A 22,669-nucleotide genomic window follows, 5' to 3' on the forward strand; every position below is an offset into this window, starting at 1 on the left:
GCCGGTGTCTAAGCTAATATAATGCATGGGTGAGTGCATGGGTGGCGCAGACGCAGGCGAAAGAGAGCTCGAGTACATCGTATCAGACGACTTGATTCAATCCTCGCTACAAAAAAACTTAACAAGGTTGAATCTGTACTTGCGATTTGATTTATCCTTGCCGGGTACCGACAGAGTAGCTGCCTATCTAATTAGCCGCAAGTTACTCTATAGATCTATCGCCTATGAGAGGCGGGATGGATAATCATATGACATGCAGTTTTCATGCACGAACTTGTTGGCATACCAAATCCGAGGACCATGCATAGAGGAGTGTCGGCGTCTGTTAACGCTTAGCTTCCGACATTAATTCCCCCCGACTTCTCTTTCAGTGGTCTTTAATGCAATGTCGATATCATATATCATGTTGAGAATCCAAATGTTTATATAAAGCCAGCCTTTGAGCCTTCAACATACCATCTTCATTACTATAATACCTCCCATCAGTCTAGAGCCTCAATTTGATGCATCTTATGAACTCTTGCATATCCATCCACTTAGGAATCCCACTCTGATATACCTACTTACTTGAGTACTTACTTAAGTACTTACTTAGTATATAATACAATATGGAAATGCCCACCTTCACCACCTTCCAAGGCAACAAAGTCACCTCTCCAAACCCCTCCACGACCCTCACAGTCGGCAAACCCTTCCTCATAACCTGGACCAACATAACCGGTCCCCCCACCACCCCTCAAGTCACCATCTACCTCCTAAACTCCCTCAACCCCGCCGCCAAAAGACCCTCAGACCTAAGCCGGGCTCGTCGAATAGCCACCGTCGAAAACACGGGAAGTTACAGATGGATGGTACCGGGGTCTCTTGCCGATAAAGAAACATATGTCATCGAGATGAGTTATGATTCTTGGATGGGGAATTATAGTTACTCCCAACCGTTTGCGATTATGGGCGCCGGTGCGAATCCGCCTACTTTGCCGGATTATGATACGAATGTAGGGCTTAATTGGGAGAATTCGAAGGCTGCGGTGGCGGCGATTTTGGCCGGGGTGGGATTGTTGGTTGCGGCTGGGACGGGGTATTGGATTGTGAATAGGAGGAGGAATAGGGCGGCTGAGAAGAGGAGAGAGGAGGAGAGACGGGTGCGAGAGGTTAAGTTGGGAGAGGTGGAGATGGGAGGGGTGTCCGGGCGGACCAGTGTGGATGGGACCGTTTAGTTTAACTTCGAAGCTTCGAATCGGTCAGAGGTTCAATTCGATATATTCGTGGATATGGTTTTCGATTGCTCTTTTATTCACCATTTTAATTAACCCGCTTGCAGTAATATTGATTGTTTAGTCATATGTTTGATTCATGAATGAAAGTATCGTTAATATTATAATGCATGTTCGTTTGCAAGACTCGATTGAATCTCTTTGGAATTATATTATTTATTCACAATACAATCCTTACTAGATGATATAATTAATATATACACTTGATCTATCTAGCCCTTCTCTCCTGTGTGTCTCCCAATATAATATTCAACTTATGTGACTGGGAATACAACGTTAACATACTGACACCCAGTCTTTACAGAGCTTAAGCATACCCGTATATAATAGGCTAGGATTGAACGTAGAATTAATTAATTTATGAATGAATGTATCGAACATCCGCGCAACACGTTTAACTTGTTGGATATTTTCGAGTTCCAAACTCGACTCGACTCAATCGATTGCATTTTGTTTGAAATCGATACAAAGCACCTTCTTGATTCAATCTGTTGACACTTACTTACTATTTACTTACTCACGTTCGGCAATCGGCATCGAAACTCGGCCTCGGCAAAGCCCTATCATTTTTTTAAAAAGTAGATTAGTAATTACAAGGTCAAACGCGAATCTCCGGACAAGTGACGTGATAGCTAGTTTCCAGCTTAGCTACTAGCTATAGCTAGCAAGCCCACAGCCGAACCGCATTCGAAAGTCTGTTGTTGCATTAATGTATTGGAAGATTAACTTGCATATAAAAGAACACTGCCAGACCTCTAGGATTCAGCTTTTTCTCTCTCTCTCTCTACAGACCATTCAAAAAAAGATCTAGATTCTCCCAAGTTTTTCTTCGTCCGTGCTTGGTTTGACATTGGCGCTTCAAAATCGAGATCTAGGCTGTGCTTGAGAAGACGGATATAGAAGTTTAAGGCGTTCCCGCTAACTATTATTTCTGTGTCTTCCAGCCCTTTTTTTTGTTGTTGTTGTTGTTGTTGTTGAGACGAACTACGAATCTACAACATATATTTCTACAAGCTCTCCCACTTCTCACGTTCTGACAATCTTCAAATTTAACACAAAAGGAATTGGATATTTAAATACAAAACTCGAATATTCCTTCAAAGAAATAACCAATTCATCTACTAGCGGAGAAAGAAAGAAAAAAAATGGCAACCGTTCCAACTATCAAATTGAACCATGGCGGGGTTGAAATCCCAGTTATCGGATACGGCCTCGGAACCGCTCGTAAGTACCTACCTACTCTACCCTCCAAAATACATATATATAAGTATCTTCAAAAAATATTAATATAAACCCTATTCATAACAAAACCAGACTTCAAAAGAGCCGGCGACGAAACCTTAGACCCAGCCATCACCACTGCCACCCAAACCGCCTTAACCGTCGGTTTCACCCACCTCGACGGCGCCGAAGCCTACGGCAACGAACCCGAACTCGGCCTCGCCCTCTCTTCTTCCTCTTCCTCTCCAAAAACCCCACGTTCATCCCTCTTCATCACCACAAAACTCTACAAATCCATCTCCTCCCCCTCGGAAGCTCTCTCCACATCTCTCAAAAAGCTAGGAGTCGATTACGTAGATTTATACCTAATCCACGCGCCATTTTGGGATGAAAAGGAAAAGGGTATAACAATCGAACAAGCTTGGGGGGAATTGGAAGGATTGTACGAGAAAGGATTGGTGAAGGCTATCGGGGTTAGTAATTTTGGAGTCGAGGAGTTGGAGAGGATTAGAAAGGTTGCTAGGGTGCTGCCGGCGGTTAATCAGGTGGAGTATCATCCTTAGTATGTATTCCCCCCCCTCACCTTTATAAATATATACACTACTGGCGTTCCTTGCTAATGATATATTGTCCGTGTAACAAAAAATATAGTCTACAAAACCCAGAACTTAAGGAATACCATAACAAACATGGAATAGTAACGGCAGCCTACGGCCCTCTGATCCCGATTACGAAGGGTGCACCGGGTCCTTTGGATAGTGTTATCGAGGATCTCAGCAAGAAGTATAATAAATCAGCGACACAGATACTTCTGCGCTGGGCTGTCGATGATGGGAATGTAGTCATCACTACCTCCTCGAAGGAATGGAGAATGAAGGAAGCGCTTGCGATCACGGAGTTCAAACTTGAGGATGAAGATGTGGAGAAGATTAGAACTGTGGGGAAGGAGAAGAGGCATAGGGTTTTTTGGAACAAGGAGTATAAGGAATAAGATAATATTGTTATTGTATTGGGGTTGAAGCTTAGAGCGTCACTTATAAGGCCTTAACTCGTAGGGTCCCTTGATTATGCAAGGTAGTTGGTTGCTGTTCAGGAATAGACAGGTTTTTTTTCTTCTACTTTTTGGACCCAGATCGGTAGAGCTACGATAATTAATCGAATAATCATGCAAACGTCGACTGAGTCTATTCGTAACTAATTTCTGCAAAATGATAAAGTGAAATGAAAGAAAATGCCAATATTAATACATCCTCCAGAATCAAGTCCAAACCATCCAAAATGCCACCGCCCAAGCCATTTTTGAGTCTCTAATATCTCATACACTCCATTTACGACCCTCCTCTTAGGCTCATGAATGTATCTTCCTTTATTTAATCCTCACCGGTAATCAATGGTCTATAATCACTTGAACGCCGTTCTTCCCTTCTAAATATTCCCTTAACCCACCCAAATATACCGGACTCCTCATCCCTATTCTTCCCGTTATGCGGGAACGGGTTGTTGATATCCAGAGTAGGCACCGGGCTCGTCCTACCCTCAGTATTCAACAACGATCGTCCCGAAGGAGTCGGGGCAGCCGATCCATCGTTAAACAATACTCCCATATCTTCTAGTGTAAGACCCTTAGTCTCAGGGTAGAAAAAGTAAACTATCAAACCGAGTTAGTACAGAAAATCCAAGGAACTAAAAATCGTTTTTAGACCAACCTAAAATAAAACTGCAAACGCAGAAAAATGCATGAATAAGGTATAATCGCCACTCCACCACTTCCTGGAGGATGGGAGTCAACTCCCCAACCAACCAATTAAACGCCCAGTTAGTAGCAGTTGACAACGATGCTCCCTTGGCTCTAATCGATAGCGGCAGGATCTCTGGTGGGTACAGCCATGGGATGGGACCCCATGAGTACCCAAAGAACGCATTGTAAATGACCACGAAGACCACTACCAGCGTTGGAGTCGACGGAATACGAAGGTACATGAAGTACGATATGAGCGAAAGGGATATCGCCATAATGATTGCTCCGGAGAGGAGAATTTTTCGTCTTCCCCATCGATCTACAAGGACCCACGGTGGTATCGAGGCAGCCACGTATACTAGCGCGTTGATGCCCGTCATTAGGAGGGCGTCTTTCCCTTCCCAGCCAGCTTGTTCGAATACTAGCGGGGCATAGTATGAGATAACATTGATGCCGTTTAGTTGGGCGAATGCTTGGGCCGACATGGCGATGAATACCCTTCGACGGTAACGGGCGAACATATCCTTGTACGATCGTTCTCCTTCTTGTCGTTGGATGATAACCGATTCTTTGATGTCTCTGAACTCATCTCGCACCCGCTCGTTATAGACGTCACCACCGCCGTGGAGATTAGCTAGCACCGTGAGACCATCTTCGTCGTGGTCGTTGTCCAACAGCCATCTACAATCAAAATGTTAAAGCTAGTCGAAATCATATATTTTGCCTGTCTTACCTCGGCGATTCGCATATGGCCAAAGAGCCAACGGCTAGTAACGTGCCCATGGCAATTTGCATCGAGAGTGGTAATCTCCAAGACCAGTCGTTCGGAATCGAGTAACAGAAGTAATCCATCCACACGCTCGAACAATAACCAACAATGTTGCCTGTGAATTCGATACAAGCAAGTAGGCCTCTATTGTGCGACGGTGATATCTCAGATTGGTAGACGGGGACGATAGTTGATAGCAGACCAACACCAACACCAGCTATGATTCTTCCGATAATCATCGTGCCGATACCGATCGAGAAGGTTTGGAAAGCGCCTCCGATGACGAATATTATAGCACCATATAAGATCGTTCGTCTTCTTCCGATGATATCTCCAATTTTTCCAACCAACAGGGATGAAAAGAATGCGCCAACCTAAGTAGCAAGTAAGCAAAAGTAGATAAATAAATCTAGCTAATATTGTTGGATTTTTACCTCAAGAATTGCGACCATAGTCCCGATTTGGGCGGCCGTGGGGTAGTTAAAGTATGCCTTGAAATTTTCTCCACTGGATAGACATATCAGCACTAGAATATGGAGACGTAGACGTCGCGTGACCTACGTTAGGAGACCGCTCATAACTCCTTGATCATATCCAAAGAGAAATACCCCTAGACTCACAAATATACTTGTGAAGTATAGAAGCGGTTTCCCCGTTAACCCATACATTTTGTCGGATTGCCTCCCTCCAGTTAAGGAAAATGATATTAATCTTCCAATAGCCGTAGGCCTCCTCGGTTCCGGTTCAGGGATCGGTATGTCCTTCCTTCGAATTCGTTTCCTCCGGCTCTCTGTGTGCTCTTCGCTGTTGCCGTCGTCGCCGCCGTCGTCGGCGTACCTGACCTTTTTAGTTTTCTTCGACTTTCCGTCCTTTGTGAGATGCTGCTTGACCGGATCCTCGTCGTCTGGCGCTTGATCCGCTATGTCACCGGTATCACTCCAAGAATCCGAATCATTGGATTCAGCTGTGTATTCTGAGTCTCGGTCGCCGTGGCGGTACTGACTGCCTCCTCCGGCGACAGACGACCGGCCAAGTAACGAAGTCTCCTGCTCACGAGCTTCGGCGTGTTTGTCGCCAGCTTGACTTCTGGATAAACCACTTGTTGAGAGTTGTTGGAGGGGGATGGTAGACGGGGGGTTACGTGAGGACGCAATCTTGTCGGTTGTGGAAAGTTAAAGGGTGGTGAGGGTATATATAATCTGATCGCCGGAGCGTTACCGGATGAGAGTGTTATGTGGTCGATGAGGTCCTTTTTCGACGGGAACTCTATAGCTCTAAGCTGGATCCCACCCCTTTCTCGGCCAGGGGAAGAGATGTCCTCCGAACAAATTGACCGCCCTGATTATGTGGCAAGCTGCAGCCACGTTTTTGTCGATGTAGTGCAAAAATTTAGAAAGCCGAGGGAGGGTTCCTGCGCGAGTGGGTTTGTATGTGTATTTATATTGTTGTGTCTCTCTGGAGGAGTATAGTCTACCTTGATAGTGTATAGTTAAGTTCCGTTGGACAACAGTCATGTAAGTACATACATGTATACGTACACCTGACCGAGGCGGCGAGTATTCCGAGGAATGTCTTTAAGTTTGTCTTAGTTGTCCTTGTCTCTTACTACTAGTGAGTATTGTATTTGTTTGATTCTCTCGGGTTCGGCAGAGATGGGCGCATGTCTTGATCAGATGTATCAACAGCTTGTGTAGATCGGAATCCACTCGGGACAATGCTCGGGCTCCACTAATGCAATGTCAAGTGCTACTTATTAAAGAGCCAAGATCTCGACAAAGACGACTCATGATGCATGGTTTTATGTATGTTATGCATTTTGTTTCTCGACTATGATATCTCGGTATTGATGGTTAACGAGAAAATGGGATGGTCGTTAATTTGACGCGCGACGGGACGAACATCCTCCTACGTAATTGTGCAGAGCTCGTCCACGCCAGTGCACAGGAGCAGCTCGGACCCTGACCATCGTGACTGTGGCTGGTGAACCATCAAGCCACATACATAACACCCACACCATCACTAGCCACATATCTCCGCGAGGAATGGTGAGCAACCACTCAGATACCACAGCTCCAAGGTCTCGCCGACGGGTTGAAACCGCTATCTCTTCACAAGCGCTTATAATTCATACTACAAGCCCAGGCGACTTTTTTTTATTGTTTTTTTCCCCCTTCTCCCTCCTTTCATACCTCCCCGCTACCCGAGGAAGGGATTCAATACGCAGTAGTATAATACAATACTATAAAACTTGCTGATATAGGAGTAATTAATATACGAAGAGATGCAAAATGCAAAAAATTCAAATGGCCTCATCCCTGCGAGTTGTATACTTGTAACAAACTCACCCGCCCAATGAACCTATATTTGGGCGTCCGTGAGGGAACGATTCCCGACAGAAGGGAAAAAAGGATTGATTCTAGACGTCTTGTGTTAGATTGCAATGTATTGGACGTGTACAGTACTTCATCCATGTGCAATTCTAGCCTGCAGTGGAAGTATTTTGTTTTATAATACCGGAACAATAGACGTTGTCATCCTGCGGCTTTCGAGCGCCAGGCCCGTTCTCCCCTGCTCGTCCACTATATTACATATGTACTTACTCGGGTACCCTTCTCTTGTATGTCAGTACCTAGGTAAGAGGAAAGTACTTGGCCACGGTTATGCGTATTTCTGCCACAATCCAACGGTGCGGTGTGCTGCCTGGGCATCTGTTCGTGATACTGAGCAGGGTTCTTGTTCGCTTCAAACAAAGCCGCCCCCTCCGTCCTCATTTCCCGTGCGGGAGTCGTGAGATATGCCTGATGACCGCTCGAACCTGTGAATCTGCTTCATCTGGTCTTTTGACCATGGTTAATTTCACGATATGGATAATAATGACCCCATTTCCCGATAATGTTAATAGGTATTGACTCGAAGTCTTGAATTGGATTGAATCGAATTCAACCTGTCCGCACATGTGGGCGTCCACTCATTAATTATTAAACCTCTCATTCGAAATTCCCCAAATTCCCCAAATTCCCACCCGTTCGTTTCTTTAGCAGCCGTATATTATCGATCTTTGAAAGATTGCTGGATAACAAAATACCAACTATTACAATACTACTCCGTCCTTCAGGGTCAGAAATTCCTCGGTTTGTGCTATTGAATAGTCTCCGCGAGCCGTTGGACGCAGCACAACCGGTGTGTCAGGTCGATTTTTAATTGGAGCGCCCTTCGAGTCCATTCCTTTCGATCTTGCACGATACCTATTGCCTTGACGGCCACCCATACGACTGTTTTCTATTTGATCAAAAGAGAGTAAGTATAATATAAATCGATCGCATATACATACATATACAGACAAACATACCGTGGGTACGGAGAAGAGTCGAGTCCTTGTGGTTGATCTTCTCTTCCAAAAAAAACAAATTCCGTTATCGTATTGTTGAAATCGATCAAAATCCCCAGCCCTTCGAATATTCCCGTTCGTTTGTTCGTTTGTTCTTGCACCCGCACTTGCACTCGCACTTGCACGTTAGTTCAGTTCAGCGCTGCAGTTAGTTAAGAGTAATTGTGCCAGCCGACAAACGGTCGCATCAGGTTCGTCTCACCATTGCAGACTGACAGTAAGTGCTGCTGCTTGCATCTCTTCCCTCTCTCACACTCCTCTCTCTCCTCTTTTCTCTTTTTTCTCTTTCCCCTCCTCCCCACACCTTTAGAGTTTCTTCACAGTTTCCGACTCTTTTCGAGAAGTTCGCTCTTCTTGATCCAATTGGTGGAGATCGCAGATTTTCGTGGACTACGGGTCACCGCCTCGCTTTTCCAGCACCGGTCATTGCATCGCTGTTGGTCCTGTGCTGTCTGCACCGTACCTGTTTTCGCCCCTTAAGTCGAAAACTCGGGACAAACCTTGCATACGTCCGACAGGGCCGACGTAGACACGACCCCATCATCGACGTTGAGAAGAAATAGAAGAAGCTTGAAGAAGAAGCAGAAGAAGAACAAGAAGGTATTTTTCTTTCTGATCTTGGTACATCGAGTACCTACATTATACCTATACACCTATTCCTGTGGCGGTGGATCTGGATATCACAGCCAGTCTTCTAGCTTGATCCCGGGAAGCTGTTTCTATTAATATAGAGAGTTTTTTTTCTTGTTCTCGTTCTTGCATTTGCCGTTTGGTGTCTGTCGTTCTGTCGTTCGTCGTTCGTAGACATCTCTCGTTATTCGAACAGGAACTCGAAGTGGAAGCGACTGTGATGAACCAGATTGACAGCGCAGAGCAACCACACACTCTATATTATATTAACAACTACAACTACATCTACATCTACAACGACTTGGTATCATCTTATCATATCATATCATATCACACGCGTCAACCTGTTTCTCAAGATCCCTCACTCTCACACACTCTCTCACTCACGTGGAGACAGTTTAGCTCTTTGCCAGACTGTTGAGGCTGGCCGACAACGTGGAAACCATCCATCAATCCCAGCGCTCCCGATTCAAAAGAGCGAATTTTTACCACCTCCTCGCTTTTCCCCTGCTGCCTCCCGCCCTCTTTCTCCGCATCGCATCGCCATTGTTACTTTATATCTATTGCTCCCATCTGTTTGAGAATCATTTCTCTTTTCCCATTAGTGCATTGCATTTTGATATTATTATTGTATTTTATTTCGCTTTTGGTGTCCAAATTGTTAATATCATATCAGCGCCAGTAAGACATCTGACAGTTGCACAGTACAGCCTCTTCGCTCCTTCCTCTTCGCCTTCCACCAGCCAAAACCAGCTCGAAAATTATTCGCCCAATTTTCTTCTTCGAATATAATTTAATTCCCAACACCATCTCTGCTCTCTCAAATACCCTCTGTCAGCAGCAGCAGCAGCAGAAGCAGCATCATCATCATCATTATAGTGTTCCGACCTTACTCCTGCCACCCTGCAAATTACCTTTTCATCCCGACATTTTATCAAAAAGGTCCATTGTTCGTCTGAGCTTCCGCTGGAGTCCTCGATCGGGCCGGCGAAGGTACAATGTCCCAATTCGGAAAGTTCCATGTACGTAGCCCGATGCCCTTCACTGCATTCCACTGCATTCCATTCCATTACTGTTGCTATTGCTGTCTCTATCGCAATCGCCGAACATTACTAACAATCATCTCTTTTTTTTTCCTCCATAGGATTTTTGTCGCGATTCAACACTACCAGTAAGTAAATTTAAAGTATTCCTTTGTTTTTTTGTTTAATCTGCGACAATCACTAACTGTTGTGTTTCTAGGTGTGTAATGTAAGCCAACATCTCAGACACGGAACAAATCTCCCTACCCGTCCGGACATTAGCTAATCTATACATTTTATAGTTATTCTTCTTGACTAGCGACAACAGCACTGCCGGGCCCATCGACCGTAGCTGCGAGCTGAGGGGCTTCATAGCCAATGGTGAACCTTTAAGAAACCTTGGTTCGATAATATTGTGCGGCTTCGCACTCGTTGCTGTTGTCTACTTAGTATGGAGATCGGAGAGAAAACAAGCTGCCGTCGGTCGGCGAGAAATGCAAACTTTCCTGTTGATGTACGGGATCGTTTCGCTTGCTGAAATATTCTCTGTGGGAGGATTTTTGAACAATGCTACAGTTCTGAAAGTATGCTGCCAACAACCTTAGGTCTTTTTTTTAGTCATATTGCTAATTTTTTCTCTCTCCTTTGCCTCTAGTGGTTTTCGTCAATACATATCGCAGCGATCGCAACCACGTGCTGGATACTTCTCTTGAATGCAATCGTTGGATACCAGCTTCTAGATGATGGAACTATATTATCACTGAGTCTTTTCTTCGTTTCGGGGGCCATGATATTCATTGGCACAGGTATGTTCGGTCTTTTCTTTTAGATACTTATATATAGTATATATATATATAAATCAAAGGTCGATACTCACAATTTTAACCTAGGCTATATTGCTCTCGATACTGGATTCGGCTACACCGACACATTTAAACCCGATGCCGACTACAAAAACTATGGACTCTATGTCCTGTATCTACTCTTCCCGATCGTCTGCTTAGCCGGCTACTTTATTCTCGAGAGCATACTCGTTCTCAGAGTCTTGGGTGAAACTCGGCCCATGCGTATGTTCCCCTTGAAAGCAACAATATGATGTTCAATACTAACTTATACAATAGTGCTACTAGGAGGGGCGGCCGTACTCTTCGCCATCGGACAAGTTTTCACATTCGTCATCAGCGTGCACCTCTGCAATGCCGCAGACGGAAGAATCGACGGTGCCCTATTCGAAACCCTATTCACATTATTGGCAGTGATCACACTGTGGGCTTTCTGGTCGAGCATTACAGAAGACACATGGGTAGACGAACCCCTAAATCCATCGATGTCAGATGCAGATTACAGCACACATCGCTCCGGGCGATTCGATTCTCAATACGCCTGAGAAACCAACCTAAAAGTGCGCGCTTGTAATTGATATGGCATGATTGCGCTTCCTTATGAATTCTTGTTTATTAATTGTATCATCTTTCTGACTCTCATTTACATATACCCCTATTGTTTGTTCCCTTTTCCTTTTCTCATCGCGGGCTCTTCTGCATCGTTTCCTTTGCAATTTTGCAAATGAAGCATTACCCGTGTTTTTTTTCTTTCTCTTTTCTTTTTCTTCCTTCCCCCTTTTTCTATTTTACCTTTGATTCGGGATCCTTTCCTTTCACGAAGGATATTCGGATTCGCCTCTATCTAGATGACGGATGCGAGAATAGACCTGGGTTTTTTTCTTATTTTATACACCAGATTCCAGGATCATATGTTTTCGAAAATAACTTCCGCCTCTCTGACACTCACTTACTTCTACTCACCGACCCATACACTCATTTCTACACAACAGTCAAAAATCACACTAGCTTTACGGGTAGATATATATATCCTACTGCCCTCATCAGCGTCAAACACCAGCGTTGAGCATCCAAAAGAAAAAGAAGAAGAAGAAATAGCATAGGAAATAAGAGAAAGAAGGAGCAGAGGTGGGCTCAGACGAATTGATAATGTTAATGAAATATTCGCATTTTATTCCCGTTCCCGTTTTTTTTATTTTTTATTTTTTGAAGCATCGGTATAAGATAGCTGTTGGCTCATACAGAGTATGTACATATACATAGTGTTTATATATCAGTAATCTACTATTATCAAGAACATCTTTAATTACTTACTTACTACTTGAATTAACCGAACCCATTTCATCTTAATAAATTTTGGTGCCAATCAATCACATGGTTGTAATGCGGTGCATGTTGACGAAACCCCCCATGTGAAATGAAATGAAATGAATCTCGTTGTTGTTCCACAGATACACGACAGATCCTTTTTGCGCCTCACCCGGTCTATCTTGAAGATGATTCGACATTCACAGCCACCAACCATTCAACCTCACCTGTGGCATAAAACAACACCAAAAACCCGCCAACGAATTCCAACCTTTCTTTCTCTCTCTCTTAAGATAACATAACCCCCCCACCACACGTGCCCACAAAAATAAAAATAAAAAATAAAATAAAAAGAAACTCCACAAAGAAAGGAGGAAGGGGAGAAAAGGGAAGAAGCAGAAGAAGAAACAATGGCCGACTCAGACGAGGACTTCGTCCTCTCAAGCTCTGGTGATGACCGGCCAAAAGCTAGAGGAGCAGGGGGAGGTGGTGGTGGTGGTGGTGGTGCGGCAGGTTCCTCCCGTCGCTCGACGCGTAAGTCGAAAAGAGCAGACGGTGCACCGGCACCTGGCGCGACTAAACGTGAGAAGTGGGAGGATATCCAAAGATCTTGGGATAATGTTGTTGAAGGTGCCGATGGGAGTATTGCCGGTACGGTTATTGGATTACTCGAGGCTACGAAACGGAAGAGGTATGCTTTCTCTCTCTTTCTCTCTCTCTCTCTTTGTGCAGTTCCATATGCATGAAAAAGATCCCATATGTATTAAAAAAAAAAAAAAAACTACCTTGACTAACTTTCAACCTCTCTATGATATCCACATCTACATGTTATAAACAAAAAGACTCTTAAGAGACACAACTCCAATCCAGCGCGGAATAATCCGTCATCTGGTCTTAATCCTCGACCTCTCCTCCGCCATGTTAGAAAAGGATCTCAGACCGACTAGGTTCCTCTTAACCCTTCGTTACGCTCGCGACTTCGTAACAGAATACTTTGAGCAAAACCCTATAAGTCAATTGAGTATTATTGGCATGCACGATGGGTTGGCATTAAGAATCAGCGATATGGGTGGAAACCCTGCGGATCATTTGACGGCGTTGCAGGAGAAGGCGTTTACGGTTGAACCGAAGGGGGCGAGTAGTTTGCAGAATGCATTGGAGATGGGGAGGGCGGAGTTATTGTAGGTTTCTTTCTTCTCCCTCAATACCTTCATGACCATGGAGGTCTTCACATATGATGGCTTGGAAGAAGGGGCTAACCATAAGATCCCTCATGGGGATCAATATAGCCACACACCAACCCACGGAACCCGTGAAATCCTTCTAATCTTTGGTGCATTATCATCATCCGACCCCGGTGATATCCACGACACAATAAACTCTCTCATAGAAGACAGGATCCAAGTACGAATCGTAGGATTGGCCGCACAAGTCGCAGTATGCAGGGAACTAGTAATGAAAACTAACGATGGAGATGACTGTAAGCAACCTTCCCCCCATTTATCCTCTACTTTTCATACATCTGTTGTTGTCAAAAGAATTTGTCGATATTTTTTTTCTAACAAAAAGATAATGCAATGAAATACAGCCGCCTACGGTGTCATCCTCGACGAAGGTCACTACCGCGAACTCATGATGGCAGCTACAACCCCACCGGTAACAAAAACCGAGGAAAAAAGCGTTCCAAGTCTCCTCATGATGGGGTTCCCATCAAGAACGGTTGAAAAACATGAATCGCTTTGCTCGTGGTATGAAGAAATCATCCATCTATCCATCTATCACTTTACATAAAATAAACATCACTAACTTAAAAAAATTGTCCCTAACCAGCCACTCAAACCTCACAAAAGGCGGCTACATCTGTCCTAGATGTACCGCAAAAGTCTGCTTCTTACCCACGGAATGTCCTTGCTGCGGGTTGACTTTGATCTTATCCACACATCTGGCAAGATCTTATCACCACCTATTCCCACTAAAGAATTGGGTAGAGGTCCCCTGGTCAGAGTACGTACCAATCCCTCTTCCACATATTCACCTAGTACCATATCCCTCTGCCGCCCTTATTTTTTTTTTTTAAAAAAAACCGAATCCAAAACTAATAAAACGTAACCCCGAAAACAGAGCACACACATCAACCCACTGCTGGTCCTGCCAATCCCCATTCCCAACAAACCAATCCCAAACTTCATCCATAAAAATAAAAATCAGAAACCCAAGTACCACCGCCGCCACCGCAACAGCAAGTAGATCAAACGGCGCTACTACTACCTCCACCGCCCCAAAAAACGATCATCAACAACAACAACAACAACCGCCCCAACCGCCAACCCAACGCTACGCCTGCACAGACTGTAAAACCCACTTTTGTATCGACTGCGACATCTTCACTCACGAATCATTACATAACTGTCCCGGCTGCCAGTCCCTCTCCGAGGAAAGGGTAAAAGCCCGTGCGAATATGTGGCCGCCGAGTATTGGAGATGGAACTGCGGATGCGGCCGGTGAGCCGACATCATCGAGTATGAGGACACAAGTGGCCGAAGCTACGAAGATGTTGGAAAATTCAAAGATTGCGCCGGGCTCGTCGATGGAGGTCGAAAACTAAAATTTGCCCATCTTCATCAATATCACGGCATCTCATATCTATATATGATACAACCGAAGGCAAAAGCAATGAATAGTAATATGCCATGGCAGATTGCGTAGCATACGGAGGAGTTGCATATTATGGCGTTCCGGTAGAATTACGACAGGATTTTGTTATGGCTATGTTTTACGAACCCAGATTTCAGACATATTAGACCCACCTTGCCCACTTACGAATTTAGACTGATACAATTTCTACGAGTATTTACCTAATCGACTACAGGATATATCTTCAAACTAAACGCATCTATGGTGTATCCCATTCCATTTGTTGTATTCCATAAGCTAAAAGACATGTCGACGATTATGTCGAATTGGCCTCGCCTTTTGGTAAAGGTAAAAAAAAACATAATAACAGAGCATTCAGAGGATGTTGAGGGGTGCGATGGGCAGACAGGGCTGAGATACAGGAAAACAGGTAAGGTAGTCGCAGAAGAACAAAACCGTATATGGTTGGATATCCAGCATATTCGTGGATAGTGGTGATAGCCGCGAAAAGAAACAACAGAAACGAAATAGGTGCTGGTTAGGCTTGTGTGTAAAGCAGAGTGAAAAAGTCGCTGGAGTCGATGGATGAAAAATGCGGTATAGTTGGATATAAGAATCCCAGCATGAGTAAAGAATAAACGTATGCGACGCTCCCTTATCAGAAACATTATACTAGGTTAATAGCAGCACAACGAAAAGTAATTTAACGATACCCTTTCCAATGGCTCCGATGACCACCGCCGCCAGAGTGCATATGACCTCCATGACCAGCCCCACTGCGGTTGGGATTGGGGCTTGGTTGGCTGGAGAAGTTGGCAAAGTTGTTGTTGATGCAGAGCATTCCGACACGGGATCCGAATTTGCTCCCGCGAAGAGACACCATGTGCTTTCGAATATGGCCGGCTACGAACTCTCTCTGATGCATTGGAGCCGTTCCAAGGATCAACTGAATCAGGTAGTTGCCATATTGATCGCTAGCGACTAAAGAGATCCCTGTTAGCAACACAAGCCTGTTGCCAGAATCCAACAAATGCATATAGCTAGAAGGCAGTAAGACATACTATCGATGATAGGAAGGCGTGGGCGATCAGGGCGTCCCTCACAAACACGCTCGAGATAACGTTCAAGGAACCCTGGAGCGACACTAGACTTCAGGCACTTCTCAACGACCTTACTGGCGTATTGGTCCATGCTATATTCGACAGCATTGTGAAGAACCATATCGAGAGCAAGGCTTTGATCCCTTGGGGCACCGTGCTCGCTATTACAGATACTTAGCATCGGTGACTGAGGGGTGAAGAAAGAGTATGATGGACCTTACCATATGTGCTGAATACACCAGTTTCCAAATTGTCCTCGGGCGATCATGTCAAGGTTGGCGAGAACTTCATTGACACAAGGTCGCTAAGATAGTAGTGTTAGTGGGGCACACCCACCTAGGGCTCCTAAAGCAGAAAACGAGATAGAGTATTAAAGTACCTTGTCCTCTTCTAGGCAGTTCTCGAAAATGTTCTGGACCACCAAGCTACCGGTTTCACCCATAGCGATCTCAGGCCACATACCTGCCAAAGCTTCGTTCATGAATTTCATGACTTGGGGTGGGTTTCCAACCCATCGAACCTCGAACAGCTTTTGCCAGACGTGGCAGGCATCTAGGTCGACTATATTAGCTCCAGGCCTATGATGGCAGACCAGGGAATTGGTAACTTACATCGATGCATGACAGTCTCGGGGATGCGATGCAAGAGCTCCTGGATGATCATAACTTTGAAAGGTTCTGGGACAGTGTCCAAAGCACGCTGGATCACATGGCATCCGAAAGCATCCATGCTTAGTTGAACGACTCGGTTCTTTATCAGTTTCATCATGGCCTCAACATGATAAGGTTCGCCGTATTCAAAACAACGTTGAACAAGGAAGTTACCAAAACGGTTGGTCATGAGGGGAAATGCCTTGTCAACAATAGCGTTGATGATTTCAATTTTGTGTTCAGGGTGATCAAAATCTTTAAGCTTATGTTGAAGGAACACGGATGCTCCTTGGTCATTCTGCATGACGACCCTGTCGACAAGATAGCCCCAATCGCAGGCCACGCCTCGTTCCATCAATCTCTTCCAGTTAGGAGACTCCGTAGAGTTTCCGTACAGATTAGCACCTAATGGTTGGGTCTATATGCTTGTTAGCTTTGAAAATGTGGGAAGAACATTCAAGAGAACTATGGAGCCTACCGGCGATGAATTGGAAGACTTCGACCAGTTATTGTGGTTTCCTCTGAACCCGGACGAATAATCTCCGTGGCTGGGCTGGGGATACCCACCGGTATATGGCATTGATCCTCCATAGCCACTGGACAAGGAGATACTGTTCATCGAGCTGGATGGAGTGTTTGGGCCAGGGGCCGAGTTCCAGGTCGCGGCTGAGCCATTCGGAACAAACGGCGGGGAAAGAGGACTCGGAGAGAACCCTTGACGGACGGGCGTGGTATGGAAACCGCTGGGTGGTCCAGAAGGACCTCGACGATAGTCGTTACTACCAGCCTTCCAGTCTTGAACAGGATCTTGTTCTGGAGCTGGTCGGTTATAACCCTGGCCGGGGTTCGGTTGCCAGTATGGAGGAGCAAGAAGCCCGTTTGATCCTGTCGGAACAGATTTTGGCTTTTGGTCCCACATAGGAGAGCTAGAGTAACCTTGACCACGGGGGAGGGGAGAGTGGCGGAAGAAATTCGGGGCATTATTACCTCCATCATTTGGTAACTGAAGGGAGACTCCTTCATCATTGTAGAAATCGGCATCAACTGCTTGGGCAAAGGTATGCTTATTGACCTGTTCCTGAATGAAGTCGTCATCACCCGACTCATACAAACCAACACGGTTTCCTGGAGAGCTGTTCATGCCTCCGTGACGTCCGTCGAAGGCCGACGAATAATCGCGATTCATATTGACAGAGCCTGATTGAATAGTACTTGATTTATCACCAACGGATCGGAGATCAGTAACCTCTTTTTGTTTGGAGGCGAGTTCCACTTTTTGTTCCTGGATGATTTGCTCTTGAACCTCGAGCCGAGCAAGCAATGTATCTAGATCTTCGGGGCGTTGGGCCTTTCTTGAACGGTCAGAATCATCCATTACTATTGATTTAAAGTCAGTAACTTGTTTAGAAATCTTGGGTTTATGAAGCAAGGTTCGCATTTAAGAGAAAATTAGAAAAGAAGGGTGCAACTTGGAATTTCAATGGTGGTGTTGGGTTGGGATTAGTTGAGAAGCAGAAGAGACGGAATCAATTGAATGAAGAGAGATTGGATTATGTAAGAACTCGCAGAAACGTACCTTGCTTCAAGTTAGGGCAAAGTAAGTTTGGTAATCTTTGATATTACCTATCATATATATACTAAGAGATACAACCTAGCATCAATCAAGCACCATCAACGTTAGTATCGAGAAAATTCGAAATGTAACCAAGACAACTATACACGAAGGACAGTATGAGGAGGAGGAGGGTAAGATCAAATAACGGTAAGAGTAAAACTATCGGAGAATTTGAGATAGCATCAAGCTAATGCTGATGATTTTTACGTAGGGTTCGTTTCCCGGCAGGTTGCTCTGAAGCCCATCAAACCATCTAGAGAAGCTCCAAACGGAACACCTAGAAAGAATTGGGGGTATACAAGCTACCTGCAGCTCCTCCGAGCCGAGATGGGAAGTAAAAAAGAGTACAAGATGCTACCCACACCCAGGCAACTGGAAAGAAATGATGGAAACAACTTACGTAGAGTAGCTAGAAGAGAGGTTTTAAGGAATTGAGAATAGATGGGAGCAACTGGAGCAATTGACCAGAGCAGAGGAGCACCGAAGTACCCTTGCGGTCGGATTAGACGAGAGAAAGAGGTAGCAGGGTAATTGATGAGAGAACGGTGATGGTAGATGATGACTTGGGATGGGGAGATGATAGGTGAAGGAGGGGATTCGGAGAAGGTGGTAAAGAGATAGAGGAGGGAAGAGACAAGAAAGGAAATTATCGAGAGGCCTCAGGGAATGTGGGTTAAATAATCAACTCGACAGTCGCTTAGTAACTGCCTGATGACCTAAGGTGTAATTATGGACGTATTTAGGGCTTGGAGACGGAGCGTCTACTGTTCAACGCGGTCGTCATAAGGACTAGGACATAGCCCCTGCATGTCTTATGAGCTATAGGAGCGTATATTAGCACTTCTACAATGTGGCTCTATGGCTGAGAAACCACAATCTATCAATGGCAAAGGGTGGTGATATTAGGCATTACTTGCAGGTTATCTTAGATATCTTTAGCAAAGAAGGTAATGCAGCCATTCTTGATTGCTGGAGGTCTCTTAGCTTAGTTGTGATGTGGTATTATATTTGTAGCATAAAAATCACTATTATCCATCATACACCGCATTCCTAAATTTCTATTACTAAGGAATTATAACAGTGTATACACCCAAATCCCGCTTTAAACCTCCCTTGTTTCTCATCTTGATAACATTTTCCAGCCAATTCATCTCGAATCCCGGCTTCAAATTGTTGTTGCTTGTTGCATATTTTAGCCATGCAAACCTTAAGCCTTGTTGGGCGGTCCTCCAACGCGAGGACGCCCTTCACGCCAAGGTGGCGCACACATGATGCACATCAGCGACATCACAGATAAGGTACCCGATGCCGCTAGCGTGTGCACATGCCTAACCATGCAGGCGAGGGCTTGTGGATCATTGGTCTATCGATCTACAGTCTTTTTTACCATTACAATGCTAGTTGATAAATTCATGAATCAAAAGTTGTATATTATAAGACATACTAAATAATAACCGACTCTCGTTACACAAGCAGATCGACTCTATATCGATAGTGATATAGATATAGAAAGATAGGACGATTAGATCCCGCCAAATCTGCTTTGTCACACAGAGAGTATAGTAGAAGAAGAAACACTAAATACTATTTTCTTTCCCAGGTACCCCCAGGTATAAAACTTTTTTTTCAGAGGGCAAATCCCAAAGAACGAAATCTAAAAAAACCACCAAAAAAAACCATGTTAAATATCCTCTGTTGCATCCTGTATAGAACGATGACTCGGAGGCAAAATTAAGAAAATCGTAAATCCGAAATATCAAAACGCTCGGAAATATGCAAAAGGGTCCGTTAAAAAAAAAAGAGCATACTCAACCCCGACACATGCAACTGTATCAGGAGGTCATTAAAAAAACTCGCTTGCTTTATTTCAATCTTATTACCCCCCCAAGTGCTTTTCACACAGCGTCGTCAGCGGGTACTTGTGCTTGCTCATTCTTCTTCTTCTGCTGCTCTCCCTTTGCTGCTGCTTCCTCACGTTCATCTTCTTCTCTCTGCCTCTTATCGAGGTCATGGTCTCGATCTCTCAGCTCCGATTGACGGATCTCACGTGCCAAAGCTGGGTTGGCATGACGAAGTGGCTTCTGCTTAAGTTCTGAGCGAATCTTCTCGATACCCTTGGCCTTCCATGCCTTGTAACCCTCGTTCATGTTGGGGAACATGACGTAGTTGTCATCACGCTGAATGAAGTCCGAAGGCTTTGGTGGAGCAACAGAGAGGATCATATCGAGTTCGAGGGCGATAGAGTCGCAATAACGGTCAAGGTTCAAATCGTTAACATCATCACCGAAGGGGTCTTCGATTTCACGACCGATGGCAGCGAATCCGAGAATGATGTAAGCACCGATCAAGGTACCAGGGATGGAAACCCAGCCCAACTTGGAAACGAGCTGGAATGGCAAGAAGAGAACCTGTTTCGAGAGAGAAAAAATCCGAGGTTAGTTTGTGAACATGTTTCATATTTAAGGTTTTTGAGGTGAGCACATACGTAGAGCCAAGTGATTTGACTGATCACAATGTTGTAAGCAAGTGGGAGAGGAGTCTGAGAGATACGTTCGCAGTTGGTGAGGGAGTCCATCATTCCACCGAGATAAGTCATAGCCATGCTCTGGTAAGCGGGAACCTTAAGCTGCTCGCCCTGGACAGCTGAATCAAGGTAAGAGCTCAAATAAGTCATAATCTCAAGTGGCAAATTTCCATGGTTCTTTCCAGCCTTCTTATAGGCCTTGTAACGTCTGATGGGGTTCTTCTCGAAAAAGGTGATTCCGAGGTAGGCTGAGATTCTCTGTGGGGTGGTAAGAGCCTTGCGTGGTGGGATATCACCGTCCCGATGAGCTTGCTTGGCGAAACTTTGAATGTTGACAATGAGACCTTGGAGATCCTTGTAGTCGTACTCAGGCTGGTGGCGGAGCTTATGCTTGAGGGCGACGCAGAAGGCCAATAGCAAGTTCATAGCGGTCAATTTGGCGAGAACGTCATCTTCTTTAGAGTCGTCACGTTCGCGGACATGAATCCAGATAAGACGAGCGATGTTTCTGTTATTAGAAAAGAAAAATACTTGATTAGTGATCATTCACATCTGAGTCAAAAAAGCGCGCTACTCACCGAACGTTCAATGTAAGATTGGCCCAGCATTTTCTACCGTCGTTGTATCGCTCATATGCTGTCGATGATCTGAAAGACAGTGCCAAACCGACCAGGAAACCCAAAACCGTAAGCAGGAGGGAGTCGATAGCCAACGGACGGACGAGCTTGTGAACGCATGTAATCCAAACACACCATGCTGCCACGAAGAGCATAGGTAGAATCAGTCCCGGAAGAACCGAACCGCGAACACGCATAAAGTATGGAAGCTTGGAAGATTTGGTGGCATCGATAGGACCAGTCTATTATATATGTGCCGTCAGCAAACTGCCATCTGCGGGATATATATGCAGTAAAATATAATACTTACGAAATAACTATCTAGATCACTGCTCAAATCATCAAAGAAGCTCTCTCGAGCGGTGCTGCCCGCCATTTTGTCGGAATTGATTATGGATTATATATTCGTTCTTTGAATTATCTGGCGGGTAAATATTTACTTCGGAAGTACCATGCACTGGGTATATCGATAATGTCGTTCAGTGTATTGGAGGCCAATCGACAAAGCAAAGAGAAAAGGCTTTCACTCAATGCTCAAAGAGTATGAATGATTATTACGACTACAATGGGCCGGCCCAAAAAGAATGTTGATTAGGAGGAGGAGGAAAGGGTTAACGGAGAAAAAAGATGATGCGAGAGCACTGGTTTTATGAGCTCTATTGGGGATATATATATACATTGGGCAAGTATCCGCTCCCCCCAGAAAAACTGAGATTCGCAAACAAGGTTCCAAATTTATTTCAGGGAGAAGTAATAGTCATGGGCTGACGTGCATGGGAGGAAGAGGACCCGCTCGTTTAGTCCGTGTACATACAATGAGGAAAAGCAAATCCTCGAAGGTTAAAAAGCCTTTTAGCTTTCTGCTGCGACGCTATTACCATACACTAAAAGGACGGGTTCTCTTTTGACGTGTCCACCGATTCCTAAAAATCGAACTACCTGGCGGCATCGTGAACAGTAAAGCCTCATGCAAACTTTGCTTGCATATGTATTAGTGGAGTGGGCTTGCGAAGTCCAGTTAACTGGTTTTCGTTGCTTTTGTGAGCATAAAATTGCGCTAAGAACTTGGCTACGGTAAGCACTTGCTCCCGAACTGGTAGATCCCCCTGTTTCGCAGTCTTTGACCCATCGTTTCAATGGAAGGCCATCCCAATGAAACCTTGCTGGGCGGTTCATAAGTGTCCAAGAATCTTGGCTAATGCGGACGGTCTGGCCTGCTTTTGTCAATTCTCACAATTTCGAGAACAAGCACCCTGCAAGCCAGTAAGAAAGTTAGTTCCCGCAGGAGGTGCCGTCAGAAAACGGGAGTGAAGGCTTAACTGTTTAGCGCATGCCTC

The 22,669-nt window shown here is 44.9% G+C and overlaps 7 protein-coding genes across 7 annotated transcripts; 4 read left to right on the forward strand and 3 right to left on the reverse strand.

Annotated features, from left to right (window-relative positions):
• Positions 1-608: 608 nt before the first annotated feature.
• AOL_s00054g382 (uncharacterized protein) lies at positions 609-1,217 on the forward strand (the record flags this gene model as incomplete). Its single annotated transcript, XM_011121698.1, has 1 exon — positions 609-1,217. The coding sequence occupies one exon, from the start codon at positions 609-611 to the stop codon at positions 1,215-1,217; it is 609 nt and encodes a 202-aa protein (XP_011120000.1).
• Positions 1,218-2,419: 1,202 nt separating this feature from the next.
• On the forward strand, positions 2,420-3,486 carry AOL_s00054g383 (uncharacterized protein; the record flags this gene model as incomplete). The annotated part of the gene is made up of 3 exons (XM_011121699.1): positions 2,420-2,498; positions 2,589-3,057; positions 3,147-3,486. 3 exons carry the CDS (start codon positions 2,420-2,422, stop codon positions 3,484-3,486), a joined length of 888 nt encoding a protein of 295 aa, XP_011120001.1.
• Positions 3,487-3,865: 379 nt separating this feature from the next.
• AOL_s00054g384 (uncharacterized protein) lies at positions 3,866-7,850 on the reverse strand (the record flags this gene model as incomplete). The annotated part of the gene is made up of 6 exons (XM_011121700.1): positions 3,866-4,143; positions 4,202-4,914; positions 4,967-5,376; positions 5,437-5,509; positions 5,564-6,156; positions 7,818-7,850. 6 exons carry the CDS (start codon positions 7,848-7,850, stop codon positions 3,866-3,868), a joined length of 2,100 nt encoding a protein of 699 aa, XP_011120002.1.
• Positions 7,851-10,018: 2,168 nt separating this feature from the next.
• On the forward strand, positions 10,019-11,429 carry AOL_s00054g385 (uncharacterized protein; the record flags this gene model as incomplete). The annotated part of the gene is made up of 7 exons (XM_011121701.1): positions 10,019-10,042; positions 10,165-10,191; positions 10,263-10,271; positions 10,345-10,626; positions 10,698-10,848; positions 10,933-11,109; positions 11,164-11,429. The coding sequence occupies 7 exons, from the start codon at positions 10,019-10,021 to the stop codon at positions 11,427-11,429; spliced, it is 936 nt and encodes a 311-aa protein (XP_011120003.1).
• A 1,173-nt stretch (positions 11,430-12,602) lies between these two features.
• AOL_s00054g386 (uncharacterized protein) lies at positions 12,603-14,797 on the forward strand (the record flags this gene model as incomplete). Its single annotated transcript, XM_011121702.1, has 6 exons — positions 12,603-12,883; positions 13,035-13,373; positions 13,482-13,672; positions 13,781-13,940; positions 14,023-14,196; positions 14,314-14,797. The coding sequence occupies 6 exons, from the start codon at positions 12,603-12,605 to the stop codon at positions 14,795-14,797; spliced, it is 1,629 nt and encodes a 542-aa protein (XP_011120004.1).
• Positions 14,798-15,529: 732 nt separating this feature from the next.
• AOL_s00054g387 (uncharacterized protein) lies at positions 15,530-17,951 on the reverse strand (the record flags this gene model as incomplete). The annotated part of the gene is made up of 6 exons (XM_011121703.1): positions 15,530-15,807; positions 15,888-16,087; positions 16,148-16,230; positions 16,306-16,478; positions 16,538-16,994; positions 17,055-17,951. 6 exons carry the CDS (start codon positions 17,949-17,951, stop codon positions 15,530-15,532), a joined length of 2,088 nt encoding a protein of 695 aa, XP_011120005.1.
• Positions 17,952-20,086: 2,135 nt separating this feature from the next.
• On the reverse strand, positions 20,087-21,708 carry AOL_s00054g388 (uncharacterized protein; the record flags this gene model as incomplete). Its single annotated transcript, XM_011121704.1, has 4 exons — positions 20,087-20,599; positions 20,677-21,223; positions 21,294-21,574; positions 21,643-21,708. The coding sequence occupies 4 exons, from the start codon at positions 21,706-21,708 to the stop codon at positions 20,087-20,089; spliced, it is 1,407 nt and encodes a 468-aa protein (XP_011120006.1).
• Positions 21,709-22,669: the final 961 nt, after the last annotated feature.

The sequence above is a fragment of the Orbilia oligospora genome (genome assembly GCF_000225545.1).
Source record: "Orbilia oligospora ATCC 24927 unplaced genomic scaffold scaffold00054, whole genome shotgun sequence".
Classification (NCBI taxonomy): domain Eukaryota; kingdom Fungi; phylum Ascomycota; class Orbiliomycetes; order Orbiliales; family Orbiliaceae; genus Orbilia; species Orbilia oligospora.